The sequence below is a fragment of the Dermacentor variabilis genome, chromosome 9 (genome assembly GCF_050947875.1).
Source record: "Dermacentor variabilis isolate Ectoservices chromosome 9, ASM5094787v1, whole genome shotgun sequence".
Classification (NCBI taxonomy): Eukaryota; Metazoa; Arthropoda; class Arachnida; order Ixodida; family Ixodidae; genus Dermacentor; species Dermacentor variabilis.
Window position 1 is genome coordinate 145,498,493 of NC_134576.1, and position 18,331 is coordinate 145,516,823.

The 18,331-nt window shown below is 42.8% G+C and overlaps 1 protein-coding gene across 2 annotated transcripts in view; it reads left to right on the forward strand.

Annotated features, from left to right (window-relative positions):
- Positions 1-18,331, forward strand: part of LanA (laminin subunit alpha) — a 139,232-nt gene that overhangs the window by 50,709 nt on the left and 70,192 nt on the right. For both annotated transcript variants that reach the window (XM_075669831.1, XM_075669832.1), the window contains 8 exons: positions 6,684-6,911; positions 7,476-7,694; positions 9,198-9,428; positions 11,568-11,735; positions 12,449-12,652; positions 14,364-14,493; positions 15,370-15,698; positions 17,833-17,903. In XM_075669831.1, coding sequence (XP_075525946.1) covers positions 6,684-6,911; positions 7,476-7,694; positions 9,198-9,428; positions 11,568-11,735; positions 12,449-12,652; positions 14,364-14,493; positions 15,370-15,698; positions 17,833-17,903 — 1,580 coding nt within the window. The remainder of the gene's footprint in view (positions 1-6,683; positions 6,912-7,475; positions 7,695-9,197; positions 9,429-11,567; positions 11,736-12,448; positions 12,653-14,363; positions 14,494-15,369; positions 15,699-17,832; positions 17,904-18,331) is intronic.

Genomic DNA, 18,331 nt, shown 5'->3' on the forward strand with positions numbered 1-18,331 from the left:
TTGGTTCTACCACTGTTAATCACTTTCTTGTTGACATACTTGTCATTGAGAGCTTGCAGCTTAGGCTACATGAATTTGTTTATGGCTGTATGGCTGGAATGAAACAATGATGGTGTTGAAACGTTTAGAAACCATGAGCTTTAGAGCACTTGTTCCCAAGTTTGCAACATATATGAACTCAGTGACTTGATCAGGAGCTGTCGAAAATCTGAAAGGCATCCATGCAGACTACACTTGTTTCACTGCACAACAGATTGACGCATGCACTCTTCAAAAGAACAAGTCCTTGCTGATAGCGCCATATTGAGATGCTACCGTAAAGCTGCGAGAGGCAGCTCTAGGGCATCCACAATTTGTAACGCAGCCAGTGCTGATGGTGTGCGTAGGCTAGAAAGCGCATATTCAACGATCAGTTCCCTTTTGTGATTGTTTGCAAGTCCAACATTCCATCTCCCTTCCGACTATCAGGACATTTGCAACTTTGGTCACGGAAAGACATTTACAGAAGCAAAGTTCCGTTGTGCATACATCGTGATATGGCGTAGGCCCGACATATGGTAACGGAACATGCTTCTAATGAATACATCTGTGTGACAATAAGACTTAAGCATTGCATGTTTTCTATCATTGGAGGCTACATACTGCCGAAGAAGAGATTTTATCGCCTACACCCAAGTTCTGTTGTCCAAGTGTGCCCTGGACCACATATAATCATCGGAGACTTTAACGCCCACCACCCATTATGGGGCAGTGTTACGATGAATGGATGGGGTGAAGAATTGGCAAACTTCATGCATAACGAAGGTTGCAACCATTAATGGCAATTCCCCTACATTTCTCCCGAGGCATGACATATAGCAGCTCCTTAGATCTTGCATTTGTGTCCAGGAGCCTTCTACCCTCAACAACCTGGTGCACAGATCTGGAGACTCATGGTAGCGACCACATACCTACATATGTACAACTTCAGTGGTTCCTTCAAGCTACTCCACCTCGTATTCGTTGTACTAACCGCCAAGATTATCAAGCATTGGTGGACAATTCTTGCTCAGACCAGTCTTCGCTGCCTGATCTAGAATGTGTTATTACCGCAGCTATTCATGACACGACAAAATTGATACATATATCGGTACCTAGAAGCTCCATCAACATTGAATATGAAAAACTACGAGCTGTGCGTCGCCGTGCCGAGAGAAAATACCGAAGAACGAAATCTACCTCAGACCGTACTATCTGTCACCGAGCTCAACGACATGTCTGTCGGCACCTTGACAAACTGGGCACCAAGCGCTGGAGAGGATTTTGTACTTCCCTTGATCCTCACAAACCACTTTGTAAAATATGACAGGTAATGCGCAGCTTACGATTCCCCCCCCCACTGCCAGAGCCCGGGAGGATCAAGGATCCTCCCGTGCTCTGGCAGTGGTACAATGTAGAAGCGAGGCAGAGGTTGCAGAGGACTACTGCAAAATTATTGTGGCTGTAGCTTCTGGTCCACATACAACAATTGACTGACAAGCCCCACCATCCACATATGACCGTCTTGACATCATGTTGGCAATGCAAGAACTAGATGCTGCACTGGCTTCATCTTGAAGATCATCAGTGGCTGGACCAGATGGCATCACATACGCTGCACTGTGTTTCCCTGGGGGAAGATGCATGCACTGTTCTCCTCTCCCTCTTCAATGCATTGTGGAGCTCGGGCACTGTGCCAGAGAAATCGAAAACCAGTTGTATTCTAGCGCTTCTGAAGCCTGGCAAGACACCTCATGCGATATCTTCCTACAGACCTATTGCCCTGGCAAGCTGTGTGGGCAAGATCATGGAGAGAATGGTGCTGACGAGGCTAGAGGGGTTTCTCGAACAACCTTTACCCAAACATTATGACAGGTTTTCGCAAAGAAAGATCCTCCATTGACAAGCGTGATTGACTTGGTGTCAACCGTTGAACAGGATAAGAAGCGTCGACACTTGTCAGGAGCGACATTACAGGTGCATATGACAATATGTTGCATGACGCCATTCTTGACGCACTTGAGTAGCTCGGAATTGGAGGTAGACTGTTTCACTGGTTAATGAACAACCTTACAGGCCGGTCCATATTTATGACGACGACAGACGGAGAGACCAGTCGTCATCAAATCAGCCGTAGCGTTCTTCAAGGAGGCATACTCAGCCCTACGCTGTTCAATATAACCCTTACTGGACTCGCTGATATAGTGCCAAAGACTGCAGCCATGAGCCTATACGGTGACGATATCTGCATATGGGATTCTGGTGTTTCGCGGCCACAACTTCGTGCAACACTGTGTCACGGCTTTTTCACCCGTTCGCCATTGGCACAAAATCGTCAACGGGGTACCCAAGCCGGTTGGTCGTTCTGTACTCAAGCAAACACAGTGAAGGAGTCAGAGTCGGGAGAAAGACAGAAAAAAAAAAAAGTTTATCGACTGACAATGACACAAAGAATAAAAGAAGCACCAAAAAAACACACACAAGGACACTGACACACATGCACTTAATCTAGATCAATGATGAATACAAAAGAAATACAACAAACAGTTAACAGTAGACACAGAAATTAACACTACACCAAACACACTTAACAGTGGTCAACTAAACAGAGTTCAAAAGAAAACAAATGATGGCATATGCATAGCCGGGCAGCTGCAGCAAGTCCATAAAGTGTGGAGTCGACGGCAGAGCTTTCCCGAAGAACGCTGGCAAGCCGATCTCGTTGTGGTGGATGCAATTGCTGGGCTGGGTTTCCCGGGAGTCCAGGTCTTACGTCTTTCCTCCAGCAGGTTGAGCTGACTTGAGGAGAACTACCATGTGCTGCGTTGCAGACGTTGGTTTGTTTTCTCTTACGCCGACTAGTAACTCGCAGTTCAGACACGGCTAGGCGGCCCAGGCGATACCGAACGGCACTAGCTCCTTGATGCTTCCCAGCAGATTGTAGGCTCAGCTTCTAGACTCTAGTCTCTAGACTGGCTAGCTCGGTCTAAAAGCTGTGCTTAAATAACTTCTCCTTTCCCTAGTGCCCTGGGTTGGAGGACGGCAGATATTGGTGACGATCCAATCAAGTTCACCCGATTGCATACTGGCTTCTAAGGTCTTGGCCGCGCCCCTTTTAATTAGGGACGAGGGAACAGATGCTTCCCCCTGCTGATAGAGTTTGCGCACTCATATTGCACCACATACACACACCCTTGAGTCCGTGCCGGGCCTCCAGTGTCCGTTCATAAACATGGGAGAAACTACGGCAGCTGGCCATACAGCGCTGTCGGCACACATACACTGGCAGCAATTCGTGGACACAGGATTGCACAGAGACACCACATACACTGTCAGCACGTCATGGACACAGACTTGCTCAGACACACCACATATTTTGGAGTATTCGCACCCTCGCCTTCTTAGTAAGCTTCTCAATGTACGCGCGGTGCAGAGAATAGACAGGGGTTCCTAAGAAAAGCTGTTGGGGTGTCACGGTCGCGCCAATAATCTCTAAACCTGCTTTCAAACCTTTTCGGCCGCTTGCCCGAGTGGCCGGCAATAACCGCCTTGCTCGTCGGTTCCTATTACTATGACCCTTTGGTGCCTGTTGATTGGTGCTTTGCTGAATTGAATAATGCCGCACCGTGGCACACTACAACATGCAGTTTCGGTCACCTCGAAGTATTTGCAGCAGCCAGGTCTACAATTGGCATCTGCGAAGTGTGTGGCCCTTGCATTTACCCACAAGGCGATGCACAGTTACCAGATTACGATTAACGGTGCAGCTATACCATACTTAACGCACTACAGATATCTTGGAGTGATGATTGACCGAACCTTGTCCTGGTCTAGGCAAGTGTCGATGCTCCAGTCCAAATTAAGCAGCTTCATACACATGCTTAAATATATAGAGGCATGAAGTGGGGCCCATCAGAGAGGTCATTGCTTTAACTATATGAATCACTTTTCGTAGGCTACCTACAATACAGTCTACCAGTTATTAAAAGCATTCGCCCCTCCTGCCTATGTACACCGGTGAGCTTACAAGCTCAGGCACTGAGAATCTGTCTTTGTCTGCCACGCTGCACTTCGACAAAGGGTTTGAGTGCAGAAGCACGTGTACCTCCTATAGACGCTTATCTCTCATGCGAACCTTTAAGTGTATGTCTTTGACTATTGACCTGCCATGAACGTCGCCCTCTATCGACCATTCGCACTCTACCTCCAGACAGCGCTTTCTCAGAATCTCTTTCCCATCACGAGAGCATCCTTAGCGGCCATACCAGTGCGCACTTTGTCAAGACCTGTGGTTAATCTATCCCTTCCTGGAGTCAGGAAAAAATGATGTATACCTTCAGGTGAATTTAAACAATTTACTTTAACCTATATATCGGAAGAATATGCTGCTTCCATACTTTACTTACGGGCGGGTGTCAACAAACACTTCAATGGCAGCACTCGTAATACCGAATATGAAGATCAGTAAGTGCTTCCATCTCGACCACCAAACTACCTCAACGGCCACAGAGATTGTTGCCATTCGGGGGGCAATTCGTTATATATCGGTGGAGCCTCATCAGACTTGGACTATATTTTGCAATTTCAAGCCAGCACTTCAAGTTCGCCCTAAGACCTGGCCATTGCATAAGGTTTCAGTGAATTCTGGGACACTATGGCTTACATGGAAATGAGCTCGCTGACGTGGAAGCAAAGATGGCCCATCTTAATGCCACGCCAGTGTCCATCCCATTTTCACGACCACACACTAATGCCCTAGTGTACAGACTTGTGCATGATAATACTGCAGTATATTGGACCTCGCTAGGTCATCGTCATCGCCGCCTTCACGAACTCGACCCAGAGATGAAAATACAGATACCACCAAACATGAAAAGGTGCAATGCAAGCTTGCTGCTCAGATTACGATTAGGTGTGGCCTTCATGCGGTACTACGTGCATCTCATCGGCCGGGCGGACAGCCCGAATTGTGAGGAATGCGGTATTCCTGAGATGATAGAACACCTCTTGTGCATCTGCCCACAATTTGATGTACAGAGAAAATCGCGGACAGACATCTTGTCAAAATTTGCCGTTGGACCATTAACTGAAAAGATTCTATAGGGACCTTCGCCTGATCCTCGTCATCAGCCTGGTAGTCTGAAGCCTCTCAACAAATTTTTGTATGAGAGCAGACGGGACAAGAGACTTTGAAGAGTCTTGGAGTGTGCAAGATTCCCACCACCATCTTCATCCTCATAATCAAAGTCTTCTCTATTCTTTCCACACCCTTTCCCCTTCCCCCAACGCAGAGTAGCAGGTCAGAACATTGATTCAGGCTGACCTCTCAGCTTTTCTATCATAATAAATACCTCTCTCTCTCTCTCTGATCAGGAGCTGTTCTGGTGCACTGTTCGGTACTATATCATGCAAGATTGTGCACCTAGCTATGTAACTGTTTGTGTCTTGTTCCTTACTTTAGTCTTGAGAAGAGAAGTGTGTACCAGAAAAAGTTTTCAAAGTAGGAAGGTTGCACATGCTTCACTGTTGTATGCAGGTACAGATATGTCTGTCAGGTGCTATTGCCTTTAATCTATGCCACCTCTCAAGCGTTCATGAAAAATCAATTCAATTCAGTTCACTTCAGTTGCATTATACTGACATATGTGGTTTTACAGCGCGAATTGTGCAGGCATGTCCGGAAGAATGCTTCTGGCGCAGTGCAGTACTCTCATCTTCCGAGATGTATTGGGTGTGCCCCCATATCTGTCGCCTACCTTTTCAGTGTTCAGTGCTCATTGGTGACGTGTTTACAGAGTATTCCTCGAGTCTATGCAAGCTTTCTGTAGATATTCAAGTACTCTTGAATAACTCCAAATAAGAATTTGCGAGCCTTTAATGCTGATTGTACTGTTCATAAGAGAAATGGAAACAGAATGTGCATTCTCTATAAATGAGTTGCTTTTGTTTTGTACAACAGAACTTGGCCTCAAACATTTTGGTACATGTCAAGACATGAAAAATATGAGCCGAATCAAATTATTTTCATAATTTCTTGTGTATTTGTAAATCTTTTTTGTCTTTTTAACTGGCTCACATTACCTTAGTTTTGCTAAGTTTAGGGGCACATTGCAGTGAAGAGCTACATAGTCACAAACAGTGTGAAAACAGTGCTGTGCTATCATGCGACAATGAAATGTGAATGAGAAGAAACAAAGCAAAATAGTTCTTGCTTTTATTGCTCAAAATTTTGTTGCATTATTTTGGGTGCTAAATGCACTGTGGCACCATGACTGAATGCCTTCCTATGAATGGCATCAGGTTTACACACACTAGCATATGTGGAAAGAGAACTGTGCCTCCCAGTTTGTTTTCCTGCTTCGTGTTTCACTCCTACATGGTTGTGTACATACACAGGTCTGATGAAGTCATTCTAGGTGAGGAAATGAAATGATGTCAATTGCAGGCAACATGTATCTACACCATATTTCAAAAAAAAAAGAAAAAGAAGAGAGAGAGAGAGAGAGAGAGAGTCCATTGCCGACAAGAGAGAGAGGGAGCTGCTCATTGTCGACAGTGAATGGCTAGCTGTTAGGTTTTTGTGTTATGGCGTACATAATGGTGTTTCAATATATCATGCACCCTACCATCACATAAAACAATGGGAAAACCTTTCTTTTGGACAGGACTACATTGTGCTTCTGCCAGAAGCCTTCTATGAAGCCACGCTGCTTCAAGAGAAGGTCAAGCAGCCTTGCCTCCGAGGGCAGGCAACTGAAGTGGCATGCCTCCAGCTGCGCTACCCAGCACTCCCTGATGGAGCAGTGCCTGTTTCAGCAGCTCAGGCTGGTTACGTTGAAGACAACGGACAACAGAACCCCATCAAGCTTCTGGATGACCAGAACATCTTGGATGTGAGTTGTCAGACTTTTTGATAGCTTTGACAGCTCTTAACGCATTAAGCACAACAGATTGTGCCATGTGCTACCTGTCTGGCCCTCATAGCTTATCATTGTGGAGGTAACATTTTCAGTGCATACCAGTTTGTTTTACTGGTAGAAGTAGATATGGTGGGAAAAGTTCCCGGGCAAGAACATTTCTCCTGCTGCTCTTATTATCAGCTGCACTGGCAGAATGGCAGCAGAGATGTTGTAACATAAAACATGTCATTTGCTACAGCAGTGCATGTTCTGGATGACATTTAATGCTAGAATGACAGTGATGATGGTAATGGCAGTTCCATAATTTGCTATCTGTGTGTGACCTCTAGTAAGTTTGAGCCAGGCAAGCTGAACTGCACTATGCCCCTAAACTGGGACTAAATTTGTTGGGTTGCATCGATTAAATTTTACAATTTTAAAATTGAGAACATGAGGGCTTGAAGTAATTTAAGAAAGCAAAGAGTAAGAAAGTTATTAAAAAGTTAGTACATATTAAATCTCATACAGTGAAAAGTAAAGCTACCTCTCTTCTTACAGGAACTTCGCAGTGGCCCAATGGCACATTTGACAGAAGAGCACACCATGACCTTGGAACTGAAAGCTCCCTCACCAGGACGATATGTGTTCCTGCTCTTCTACCACTCACTTGATAGCAATGGCTCTCTGCCAGCGGATGTAAGCCTCTCAAACTCCGATGCTTTGGCCACTGGCAAAGTTAATCTGCATCAGTGCAAGTACAACATGGTCTGTCGACAGGTATGTGCCTGCTGCTTCTCCAGGCAGTTGCTTCTTTTCTTCTCAGAGAATGAATCAATTCTTATCTAGTGTCTTGTCCTGAAAGCCTTGAAAGACGTACTCTAGTCTCTTGCACCATTTTTGTGTTTTTGATGTCTAAAGTTTTAGATGTGATTAGTGAACTCTTCTTGTGTTCATTGCCATTTGTGCACTTCAGAACTATGAAAGGTTTGATCGTCAGACACTATCGATACACTGTCACTTAAATTGCTGCATATCCAGTATTAAAGCATTGATTATCGGCAATTTGAGCTGCCATTCAGATGCCACCAAAGTTGCATGCAGAATTTTCTTTTCTAGTCATATAATGTGCAAAACTTCATAGCACCCATGTTTTACAGCCCAGACAGACAAAAGAAAAATCAATTGGTATTATGTTGCGGCACCTATGGACAACAAAACTTGCTAAAAATGCCACTCTCCCGTGCACCGTGTTAAAGAAAAAACTTCAGTAAGCCTATAATCGCATTGTAGCTAAAATGAATTAAACATATCATTTTTATTCGGCATCCTTCTTTTCCCCAGTTGTTTACTGTTTATTTCAGTGCCTGCTAACAGCTGTGAAGCCTTGGCAACAGGTCACTAGTACACACAATAGCATGAACATAGTGAAATATTAACACAGAACAGCAATCTCGCCCTTAACATACACATACAATCATCAATGTATTACCATTTCATAAAGCTTTGAAAACCCTGAAAGAGGAGAAACAGGCCGGAATTACTTCACGTCACAAGGATCACCGGCCTTGAACACAGGGACTACAACTGTTGTTTTCCATTCGGGAAACGCCCGCTTTGTAAAGAAAGGTTAAACACATAGGTCAAATAGGAAGATAAGTCTCTGCACAATATTTTATTATAAAGCTAGGGATGTAAGTATACCTTGTCAAAAATTTTGCCTTCAGCTTTCTTATAAAACAGGAAACCTCAAGCTCAAACATTAACCTGACTCATCATCAGATTGTTATAATGTTGGAAGAAAATGCCAAGAGGGAATGGAGACAGCCTTCTATTGAAAAGGCGACACACACAACCATTTGACCACACATTTGGTTTGTTGACAAGTTCTAGAGATTCATCATTCAAAGATATATGAAACTAACTGTATGTGGGGTACCTGGTTTTCAGCCTGTGTATGGCATTTGAAGCACATTCTTTTTTAGCAGCTAATGCATCAAACTGAAATTTCATTCGTCACTCACTGGTCGCACATACGCACCCGTATAAGTCAATTATTTCCCCCCTCCCCATATTGATAAACGAAGTTCAAGATGGATTTTTGAAATTGGCATGATTGAAGAACTCTCATATGCATGTACTTGAGCAGGAAATACTCTTGTAATCATTACACATTCTAAAATGGTTAGCTTGTACATTACTGTCTGATGATTGATTCTATATGTTCGATGTGACTATAAGAGCAAGAGGTTACTACATTGAAGCTGTGCCATTCACATTCAGGTTGTTGTTGATCACCTGAATCGCGTGCTGGAGTTTGGGCTGAAGGATGATCCAGTGCGCATAACCATCGACCATGGCGAAGACTCCAACACAGAACTGGCCGTGGAGAGAATAGTGGCTGTGCCAGCGCTCCAGTGGCACACAGACTATTTGCTTCCCGGCAGGGAGTGTGTCTTGCGTGAGGGAGAATGCCAGGGACTGCCTTTCCCTGCCTTCTCTCCTGCTGCAAAGGTATGCATGTGCTGATTTTCTCTCCTCAAGTAGGGTTCATCATTTAGGATGAGCCTAGCTTGTTGACGCGATGCTGGTCAACTTAGCTGGTCCGAAGCAAAGCTTGTTTATGGCAATATTTGCATTTTCAAAGCGATTCGGACAGATGGAGCATGTCTACTTAGTTTTTCTTTTACAGCATAGATGGCTGCACAGTGTCAGTGCTCGAAAGCAGCATTTATTGTGCTCTTCGTGTTTTCCTACATAGATGGCAGCACATATTCAGTGTTTGAAGGCCATGTTTATTCGGTTTTTGTGTTATACCACATAAATGGCAGCACTTTGCCAGCACTTAAAACAAAATAAAGCATTTCCCTCATTTCCTACTATACAGTTTATGGCATTGACAAATACATATACATTGCTTAATGGAGAGCTAAAATGAGGCTCACACGGGTAAAGTATAAGGTAAATTGGTCTTGAATGCTCTAGAAGTGTTTTAGAAAAATAGCAGCTTATAAATATGCCATTAAAAAATAAGAAGAGCCCACTTTTCATCAGAATAATAAAACGCTTAAAGGGACACTAAAGGCAAATGCTAAGTCGATGTGGGCTGTTTAAATACCATTCCATAAACCTCGCGACGCTTATTTTGTGCCAAAAAAATACTTCGTTTACAAGAAAATTGCATCTGGAGGTTCTAAATACCTTTATCGGAATTCAAATCTTCCGCCGCCCAACCAGGGGAGTGGTGACATTGCATACGCCATCACCACCCTTTGCTGCTGTCGGGGAGTAAAACGGCACCCGACAGACAGTGGTACCGAGCCAAGACAGAGCTTGGCTCTGTCTTGGCTCGGTACCACTTGTCGAAGGTCATTTCAATGTGTTCTTTTTTCTAAATATGAACTAGAACTAGACAAGTAGCCTTTTATTTCATCTTATAATACAATAGAAGGATGTTTTTTGCAACGAGTGGTTGAGTACTAGTGGCATAATTTAACTAAGGACTGCTTTCATCATTTGGCAAGTACTTGAATGTCCCGAGGGAGTCTCTAATCATGTCCTGCATTTACCTCAATTTCTTGATTATTAAGGCTCTGTTTGCGATAATATTGATGCCTTAGAGATTCTTGAGCACTAATCTATCACTATAGCTTGACTTAATACTTGCCTTGAGTGTCCGTTTAAGGGGCTAATACAGCTGACTTTTGTTATTTTGATTAGCTTTGTAAGTCGACACTGCTCAAAAACATAAAAAAATGTGTGTGCATGTTAACCGCATCTCATAATAGAGTAATTTTATTATCACAAACAGTGCTGGTTTGTGTAATCCTGAAAGATCTAAATGGCAACCGTGACTATAAGTGCAAAGTAGAACTTGCAGTTGGGCTTGCCCAAGTACGTCATGGGTGCTCCGCCACCAACAGTATAACATATGTGTCTACAATCACCTACTCAGTGTCCTCCACATAGTCATCACTTCATGTTGGCAATCACGTCAAATAGTTGTGATCAAAGCAGTGGCCATACTTGGTAAAGTCGTGTAAGTTTTGAAGGCAGGTGGCAATGATGAGCTGGTTTTTAAAAACACTTATTGTCATCACATTTGTGCAATCTCATGAAGTTAAAAGTTAAAATTACCTATTATCTAGCATCACCCTGATCTTATTTTTAAAAAAAATATGTTACATCATAGTTTCCCACAAATGGTGGTCAGTTTTCTTTTCTCATTTTGGAAAGAAACCTAAAAATGTGGATAAAGTGAAAGGAAAGTATGAGATCGTGTGGGTCTTTCATAATTTATACTGTGCATCACTTTAATAACAAAGCAATTACATTATGATGCTGAACAGTGATTTCATCTGGGTAATTCTCGCTACCGAAACTGTGCTGTTGCTTAAAGTGAACAAGCAAAGAAAGTACACCAAGAACTGTTCTTGCAAAGAAGGCAATGGGTTTTGCTGCACACAAAATGCTTGGCTCTATTGCCCATAAAAGATGGTAAGACATTCAAAACTGCCCTGCTGTCTCTAAGGTTGGAATATTTATTAATTTTACTCTCTGCACAGTCACGAGAGCAGCGCTTTCCAGTTTCTCTACAGTTCTTGCTATCTTCCAAGTAGTGATGTTTCCCCTGGTTTTGTATCTTTTGGGCAGGTTGAATTCGAGAGTGCAGAGGATGCCATGGTGGCAACTGACCTTCCAACGACCCTCAAAGACAATGGAACTAGCCTGGTTCTTCTTGACCACCGCAATCCAATGGTCACCCTTAATGACACTGTGCCAGAACCGGGACCTTATGTGCTAGTTGCACACTACTTCCAGGCAAGTGTACATTTATTGCAGCACTAGCTCTCTCTGTTCAGTTTCAGCAATTCATAGTGTGCATTGCTGAAGATATGTAGTAGAGGGCAAGAAATATAGAGAAGAAAGCTTTTGACTTTCGTGTGTGTATGGAGTTTGTAGTTTATACAGGCATTTAGAGTTGACTATTCTGCAATCTAAGTTTGCATACCTGCAGAGGCTTTTGCACTGGAGTCCCTGACTTATACAACTTTCTTTCATTTGTGGGCCTTTTGGCATAGCTAAAGACACTCTTCACCACCAGAAGCACATGTTACTGCTTCTGGAATGGCTTGTTATCCCATCCGATGCTTCCACATACCTACGCGATTGTTGGCTTTTCAATGATCATGAATGTCATTTACTTCATGCTGAGGACTTGCCGCGGTTTCTCAAAGCTCAGTGAGCACACAGCACTTTCATCATTGCTCTGCACAGAATGATCTTTGTCTTGCTGGCCAAGGACATGGAGCATGAAGCAGTGATAGCTATATGTGTGCAAAGAGGCAGTTCGTAAGAAGCGCATGCTCATTTAACATTGTGTTGGTTTGTGTGCATTGTGTTGGGCTTCACAAATTTTGAATTGTGCAGGACTGGTGCAGTTCTCTCTGTCTCTCTCTTTTTTGTGTTGCCATTGGGCATCTGCAGCGGCCTAAGGTGCTTTGACATCAAAAGTGCACTGCAATTGTGTGCAGCCTGACCACCCTGCCTTCGAGCTGACGACCATCCTGGAGAGTGGGGGTCACCAGCGTGACACCAAACTGCCCCTGGAGCACTGCCCGTGGACTTCAGGCTGTCGGGCTGTGCTTCTGAACCCCCAGACAGGCACCACTGCTTTCCCCCTTGTAGACAACTTCACACTCACCTTTGAAGTGCCTGACCAGAAGTCAGTCTGGCTGGTGGGTGCACATCACAGTTTTCAACACACTCCCACTGTTGTTTGTGTAGATATGATGAAATCATATTGGACATTTCAAATTTATGGCTACGAAGTTGGTGCTTTGCAAGCGTATAGCTTTAAGGTTGGCAGTGAAAGCAGCATTCATGTTGGGTGGCACGTGTGAGTTTTACTTTATTAATTTTATGTTGTTAGCGCCCCCTAATAGATAAATGCTTTGCATGCAATTCCTTGCATGCAATGCTCTGCTGATAAATGAGTGAGTGATAAAAGGACTTTATTAAAACTAAATGAGAAAGATATGTACATGGTTTCAGGGCCCAGGCACTAAACTAATTTGTAAACCTTGTTGCTCCTTATAAAACCTAGGAAGCTAAAAGCTCAAGTGTGAGCTTGTGAATACAGGATGCAAGACGCTCCCATAAATGCAGATTACTCACAACAAAAAATATACAAAAGAGTACAACATGGACATGCCACGTCTGATTGCAAGAAACAAGAGGATAATTCACAAACCTAAAAATATTATTAATAAGCAGATTATAGCTACTGTATCAGTAAGGTCTTTATAAAGACATGGCTTCACAATAATTTATAGCAAAATTTTTGATGCCTGAAGGGAAAACTAAGAAAAAAAGAAGCTATAGTTACACAAAAGTTTGACAGGCCAGTGGTGTGTGTGAGACTTGCCAATGGTATTGGGATTTAAGTTGGAAATGACAGAGTACTTACTATTTCTTTTTTCACTCAGAACTGTAGGCAGCAGATTACTTATTGTATGGTCTACATGAATAATGGAACGGTCCACATGAATGGAATAAACTGTATGTGACTACACATTATATTTACATGTGATTATCATTTGTGTCAAAACAAGTATTCAGATGATTCTAATAAGAATGTTTACTTTATCATCCCTTGACTTCGATCGCAATGAGAAGGTTGTATGGCTTAATCAGAGATCACCTGATCCAAGTGCTTGTCATAGGAAACTTTTACCAGTTTTTAAGTTATATTGGAGCCCCAAAAGTGAGCTCCTGAAATGAAGAAAATGACTCCTCGAAGCATTTCCAGACACTTTATCCAATCTAACATTCCGGCCTTAAGCAGGCATTGCACAAAAGTTACCTTATCAGAAACGTCTTGCATGAAAGTGTGATACATTAAACATTTGACAGCGAAACAGGAACACAAAAACCTGAGGTCGAGCACTAAGTTGCAATTGCAGGTCCTCAGCCTCATGTATTTGTGTTGCTGTCTTTCTATCAAGCATTTCACGCTTTCACAGAAGATGCTTCAACTCCAACTAGACCAATCAGTAAACTTATATGAAATACGCAATTCATGTTTTTCCCAATATACCCTACAACTTTCTGTTGACACCTTGGTCATTAACAGAGTAGGTAATTACACCTTTAGGTGGTTTGTTGATTAATCATTTAAATGCATTTAATAAATTGTCAAGACTAGGAAACACAACTGAGAACAATGTGCAGTTGATATCATTTGTTGTGAAATGCTCCATTGCTCTTGATTTCTTTGTGACGTTTAGCTGGGAAATCTGGTTATCGTGTAGCCATGATGTGTCCTAGCGATCATTCTTTTAAATGGCACACATGAGCACATGAACTAGCACATAAATGTGCAGTCTGTTTAAGCAGTCATGTCTGGCCATCTGTGGTGCAACTCAACAATTTTCGCACGGCATGCAGGACCACTTGATGCTCATTCGTGAAGACCAGTTTGACAAGTCAATGCTGCAACCTCTTCCCCTGGACAAGGCTGTTGAATTCATCAAGCAATGTGGGCAAAACAGCCTTTATGTCAACACCGACACCAGTGGTATATGTTCCTTTAAACCCTCTGATTTTATTTTTATTTTGCAACTACAGGCAGAAAAGATAGAAAGCAAATGATATATTTTGTTTCTGATATAGGAGTTGTCTGTCGTTTTATGTGTGGAAGTAATGATAGAATATTTCCAAATTTGCTCACAAGGCAAAGAAAGAAATGAGAGGTGTCATCAAAAAGCATTGTTATGTGAAAAAGCATCCACATTACCTTAAGCATTTTTGTGCATTATAAAGATGCATGATGTGGACATACTACGCATCTTCTAATGCAGTCAAAGAAAAGTTATATGGGATGAATTGGATGGCTTAAAACATGATAGACGAATAGCTTGCATAGACAAAGGGACGAAATAAGAAGTGGCAGTAGCTAGCTCCTCACACATTTGTGCCTCATCTCAAGCCAGCTCCGTTTTACAATGTGTCAAACATTGCATAACTAGTGATAACAACTGCAAACTAGGATGGCAAACACTAGTGATATGTCTAGTGTTATATCCTCAGTTTCAGTTTCAAACTCGCGCCGTAGGTCCCACTTCTGGATGCCCTGTCAACACGCTACAACATCTAGCATTAATTGATTGGCACAAGGCATCTAATATAAACTTCATTGCTCGAAAGAGTATAAGCACTGACTGTTCGATTTTAGAAAAGGGTGGTGTTGGTGATTATGCAGTGCAGTCATGTGTGTATAGTGACAAGTAGTGCGCTTTTGAAAGTACATGCCTAACTGTAGGGCCATGTGAGCGTCGACCTCACATGCACTATAACCCTTTCATTTATTAAACTTACTGGTCACGTCGGTCACAAGCATTGAACTTAAGAAAGGCTTTTTAGGCTGAAATGCACCCTTTGTTTCATTTCACAGACTTTTGCAAGGAAGCGGTATTTTCAGTCACTGCTGAATACAACAATGGGGCACTTCCCTGCCAGTGCAACATCGATGGCTCGTTGTCTTTTGAGTGCGAGCGTTTCGGTGGCCAGTGCCAGTGCAAGGAGAATGTGATTGGCCGAACCTGCTCCCAGTGCCGCACAGGCTACTATGGCTTCCCTGCATGCCAGCCATGCGACTGTCCCAACACTGCTGTGTGCCACCCGGTCACTGGCCAGTGCATCTGCCCTCCTCGTGTCACTGGCGAAAAGTGCGACACCTGTGTGCCACTCACCTTTGGCTACACTCGCATTGTCGGATGTGAGGTGCGTCTTCTCGCAGTTATGTGACACACATGTCCGTCTGCCATTGTTGGCTGTATGAGATGGATGATATTTTCAGTGCTGGGCTTTAAGCCTTTCTTTTTTGCCTCTTCTGCCTTGTCTTAAGGACTTTTTTTACAAGATTATTTTATACCCCATTTACTTACTTCCAGAAACTTTAATCAAGTTTTTCTGCATCGCATCCTGCAAGTTTCACACACATTTAAGCATGTTTCTAAAGAAAGTGCAGTTTTGTCTTGCACTCCTTCTTATCCCCTTTTCTTTGAAGCAAGTGAGCTATGTTCCACTTCCTTACGTAGTTACGCGCATCTCTCTCAATATTTTCTCTACGTTTTTCAATTTCATTATTAAATATAGTAATGTGCAACTTATGGCAAAGCACATATGCACGAATTGCATAGTGTTACCATCTTTTATGGGGAACATTTTATTATTATTCAGAATGGTAAAACTTCAAATCTTTGTTATAAAAATAAGGCCAGCACATGCTGCTTAACACAAAGTATTTAACTTTTCATAACCTCTTTACCAAAGAACACCATGTGTTTCGAACCTCAATATAATGAAGTGTGTTTGTGTGCAATTTCAATCTAACGAAATTTCACTTCCGCTGTAAAGGAATGTTGAGACAGTAAATAGAAGATTCCACAGACGCAGAGGGTCAAATGATTAAGTTGCAAGTGGCTGCTTGCAAACACACCTCTCAAATCGTGTGCGGCGCGACAAGAGCGACCACCGAAATGGAGCCGCATCATGTTTCTTATGCAGTAATAGTCTATTGCGCCCTGTGCACTTTGTGCTTTAGGTACAAGTGAAAGTATGCAAGAATGAGACAAGAAAGATGGTAGCTTCACGAGTGCCGCCTTCCTGTGCAAGCAAAGGAAAAGAGGGGGGGGGGGGGTAAGTTGGCGCACATCACAATTTCTGGCATGCAGCTCAGTCATGGCTGTGCGTGACTTAAGTGTGGCTGAGCGCATACGCAGCACTGCACCCTGCTTTAGAGGTAATCTGCTGCGTGTGCAAAGAGTGGGCCTGCTGAGATGGCTTGGCATTACGTAAGCTGTTTTCCGGTGCATTTAGTATTGGAGGTTGCATAATCTCGAGTTTCGGTGACTCGTTGGAGCGAGAGGCAAATGAAGCATTCGCTCCTCGTTGGTGGCACTTTTCATGATAGCCGCGGGGACAGAGTGCATTCGGGAGCGTGGCTGGCTTCGCTTCATTCGTACCACTGATGTGAAAATATTATCGACGTGGCATGAAACCGTATCATTCATTGCCGACTTCCAAATTCATAAAAATTAATTGTTTTCTCATTCAAATTTGCTTTTTTCGATTGCCCAATAATTCAGAAAATTCTGTAGCCCCTTTCCGTGTAAGGAAAATGGATTGGCGATGTATTTGTTTCCATAAAAGGTTGAATTTCAATACAAAATATTTTGATATAATGAAGCAGATTGCAGATTTTACCTACTTCGTTATATCGAGGTTTAATGGTATAGGGTGCTTTTTCTTTTAGCTGCATGAAAATTAAAAAAATTGCTTGTGGCAGATAGCGCAATTCTAACCCTTGATCGAAATTGCTTGATAAGGTGGCCATTACTACTGTGAGAAATCAAAGTGCTTATTTCAATAATTAACACCACTTTGCTAGTTAACTTTTGTGCTACCTGCCACAGGCAATCTTAAAAAATTTATTGCAGCTAAAAAAAGCACACTGTATATTATTTGAAGGTTATTTTTGGAGGCTGTAAATTTACAGTGAAGCTCCCCTAATTGCTTCAGCACTTGATGAGGTGTTCACCCTTTACTGGATGACCTTGTGCATCTCGGAAGAGATTGAAAGACAAACAAGCATGTGCTACCATTGGATGTTATTTTTCACCATGTTAGATTGTGTTAATACTACCGACTGTTTAACATGACAAAGTTATGACTTTGAAATATGGCAAGGCAATGTCTGTTGTGGTTCCCACAAATGCCATGATACAATATGTAAAGCTTTGTTGTGCTCTATTCAGCTGAAGAATAGGCATCATAGTTTATCACCAAATCGTACTTGTACAGATGTAGCTTTCCATGCGCTCCTGTGAAAAGAGATGTGCTTGCCTGTACACAGGAATGTAACTGCAACCCTCATGGAGTCCAAGGAGGCAATCTCCAGTGTGACCTGCAGAGTGGACAGTGCAGGTGTGTGTGCAACATAAGAGCCATCTTACACTGTCACATAGCCACCAACTACAGAGGGGGGGCTCGTGGGTCTGAGCCCCACCTACCTCCCTGCGCCCCAATTTGTCAATGCCAGGCCTCTGTCGTACACATCTGAGGTTTCTTTTAAGTTGTCCCTAACTTCTCACTTTTAAATTTTTTTCATTTGACTAAAAGCTTGTTGTGTTATTGCTTGTGCAGGCATGCTCCGCTTTTTATTAAATAATATTTTCACACAATTTCTGTGAATGCTTATAATCAAGGGAAAACGGCATTAAAATGCCCCTCGCCAGGCCCCATAGCAAATTTTGGTCATACGCTGGAAGTTGTTACATGTCCTCTACGGAGCATTCTGCCACAAGAATTTTTCAAATCGGCTCATTAATAGCTGAGATAGAAATATTTCAGTG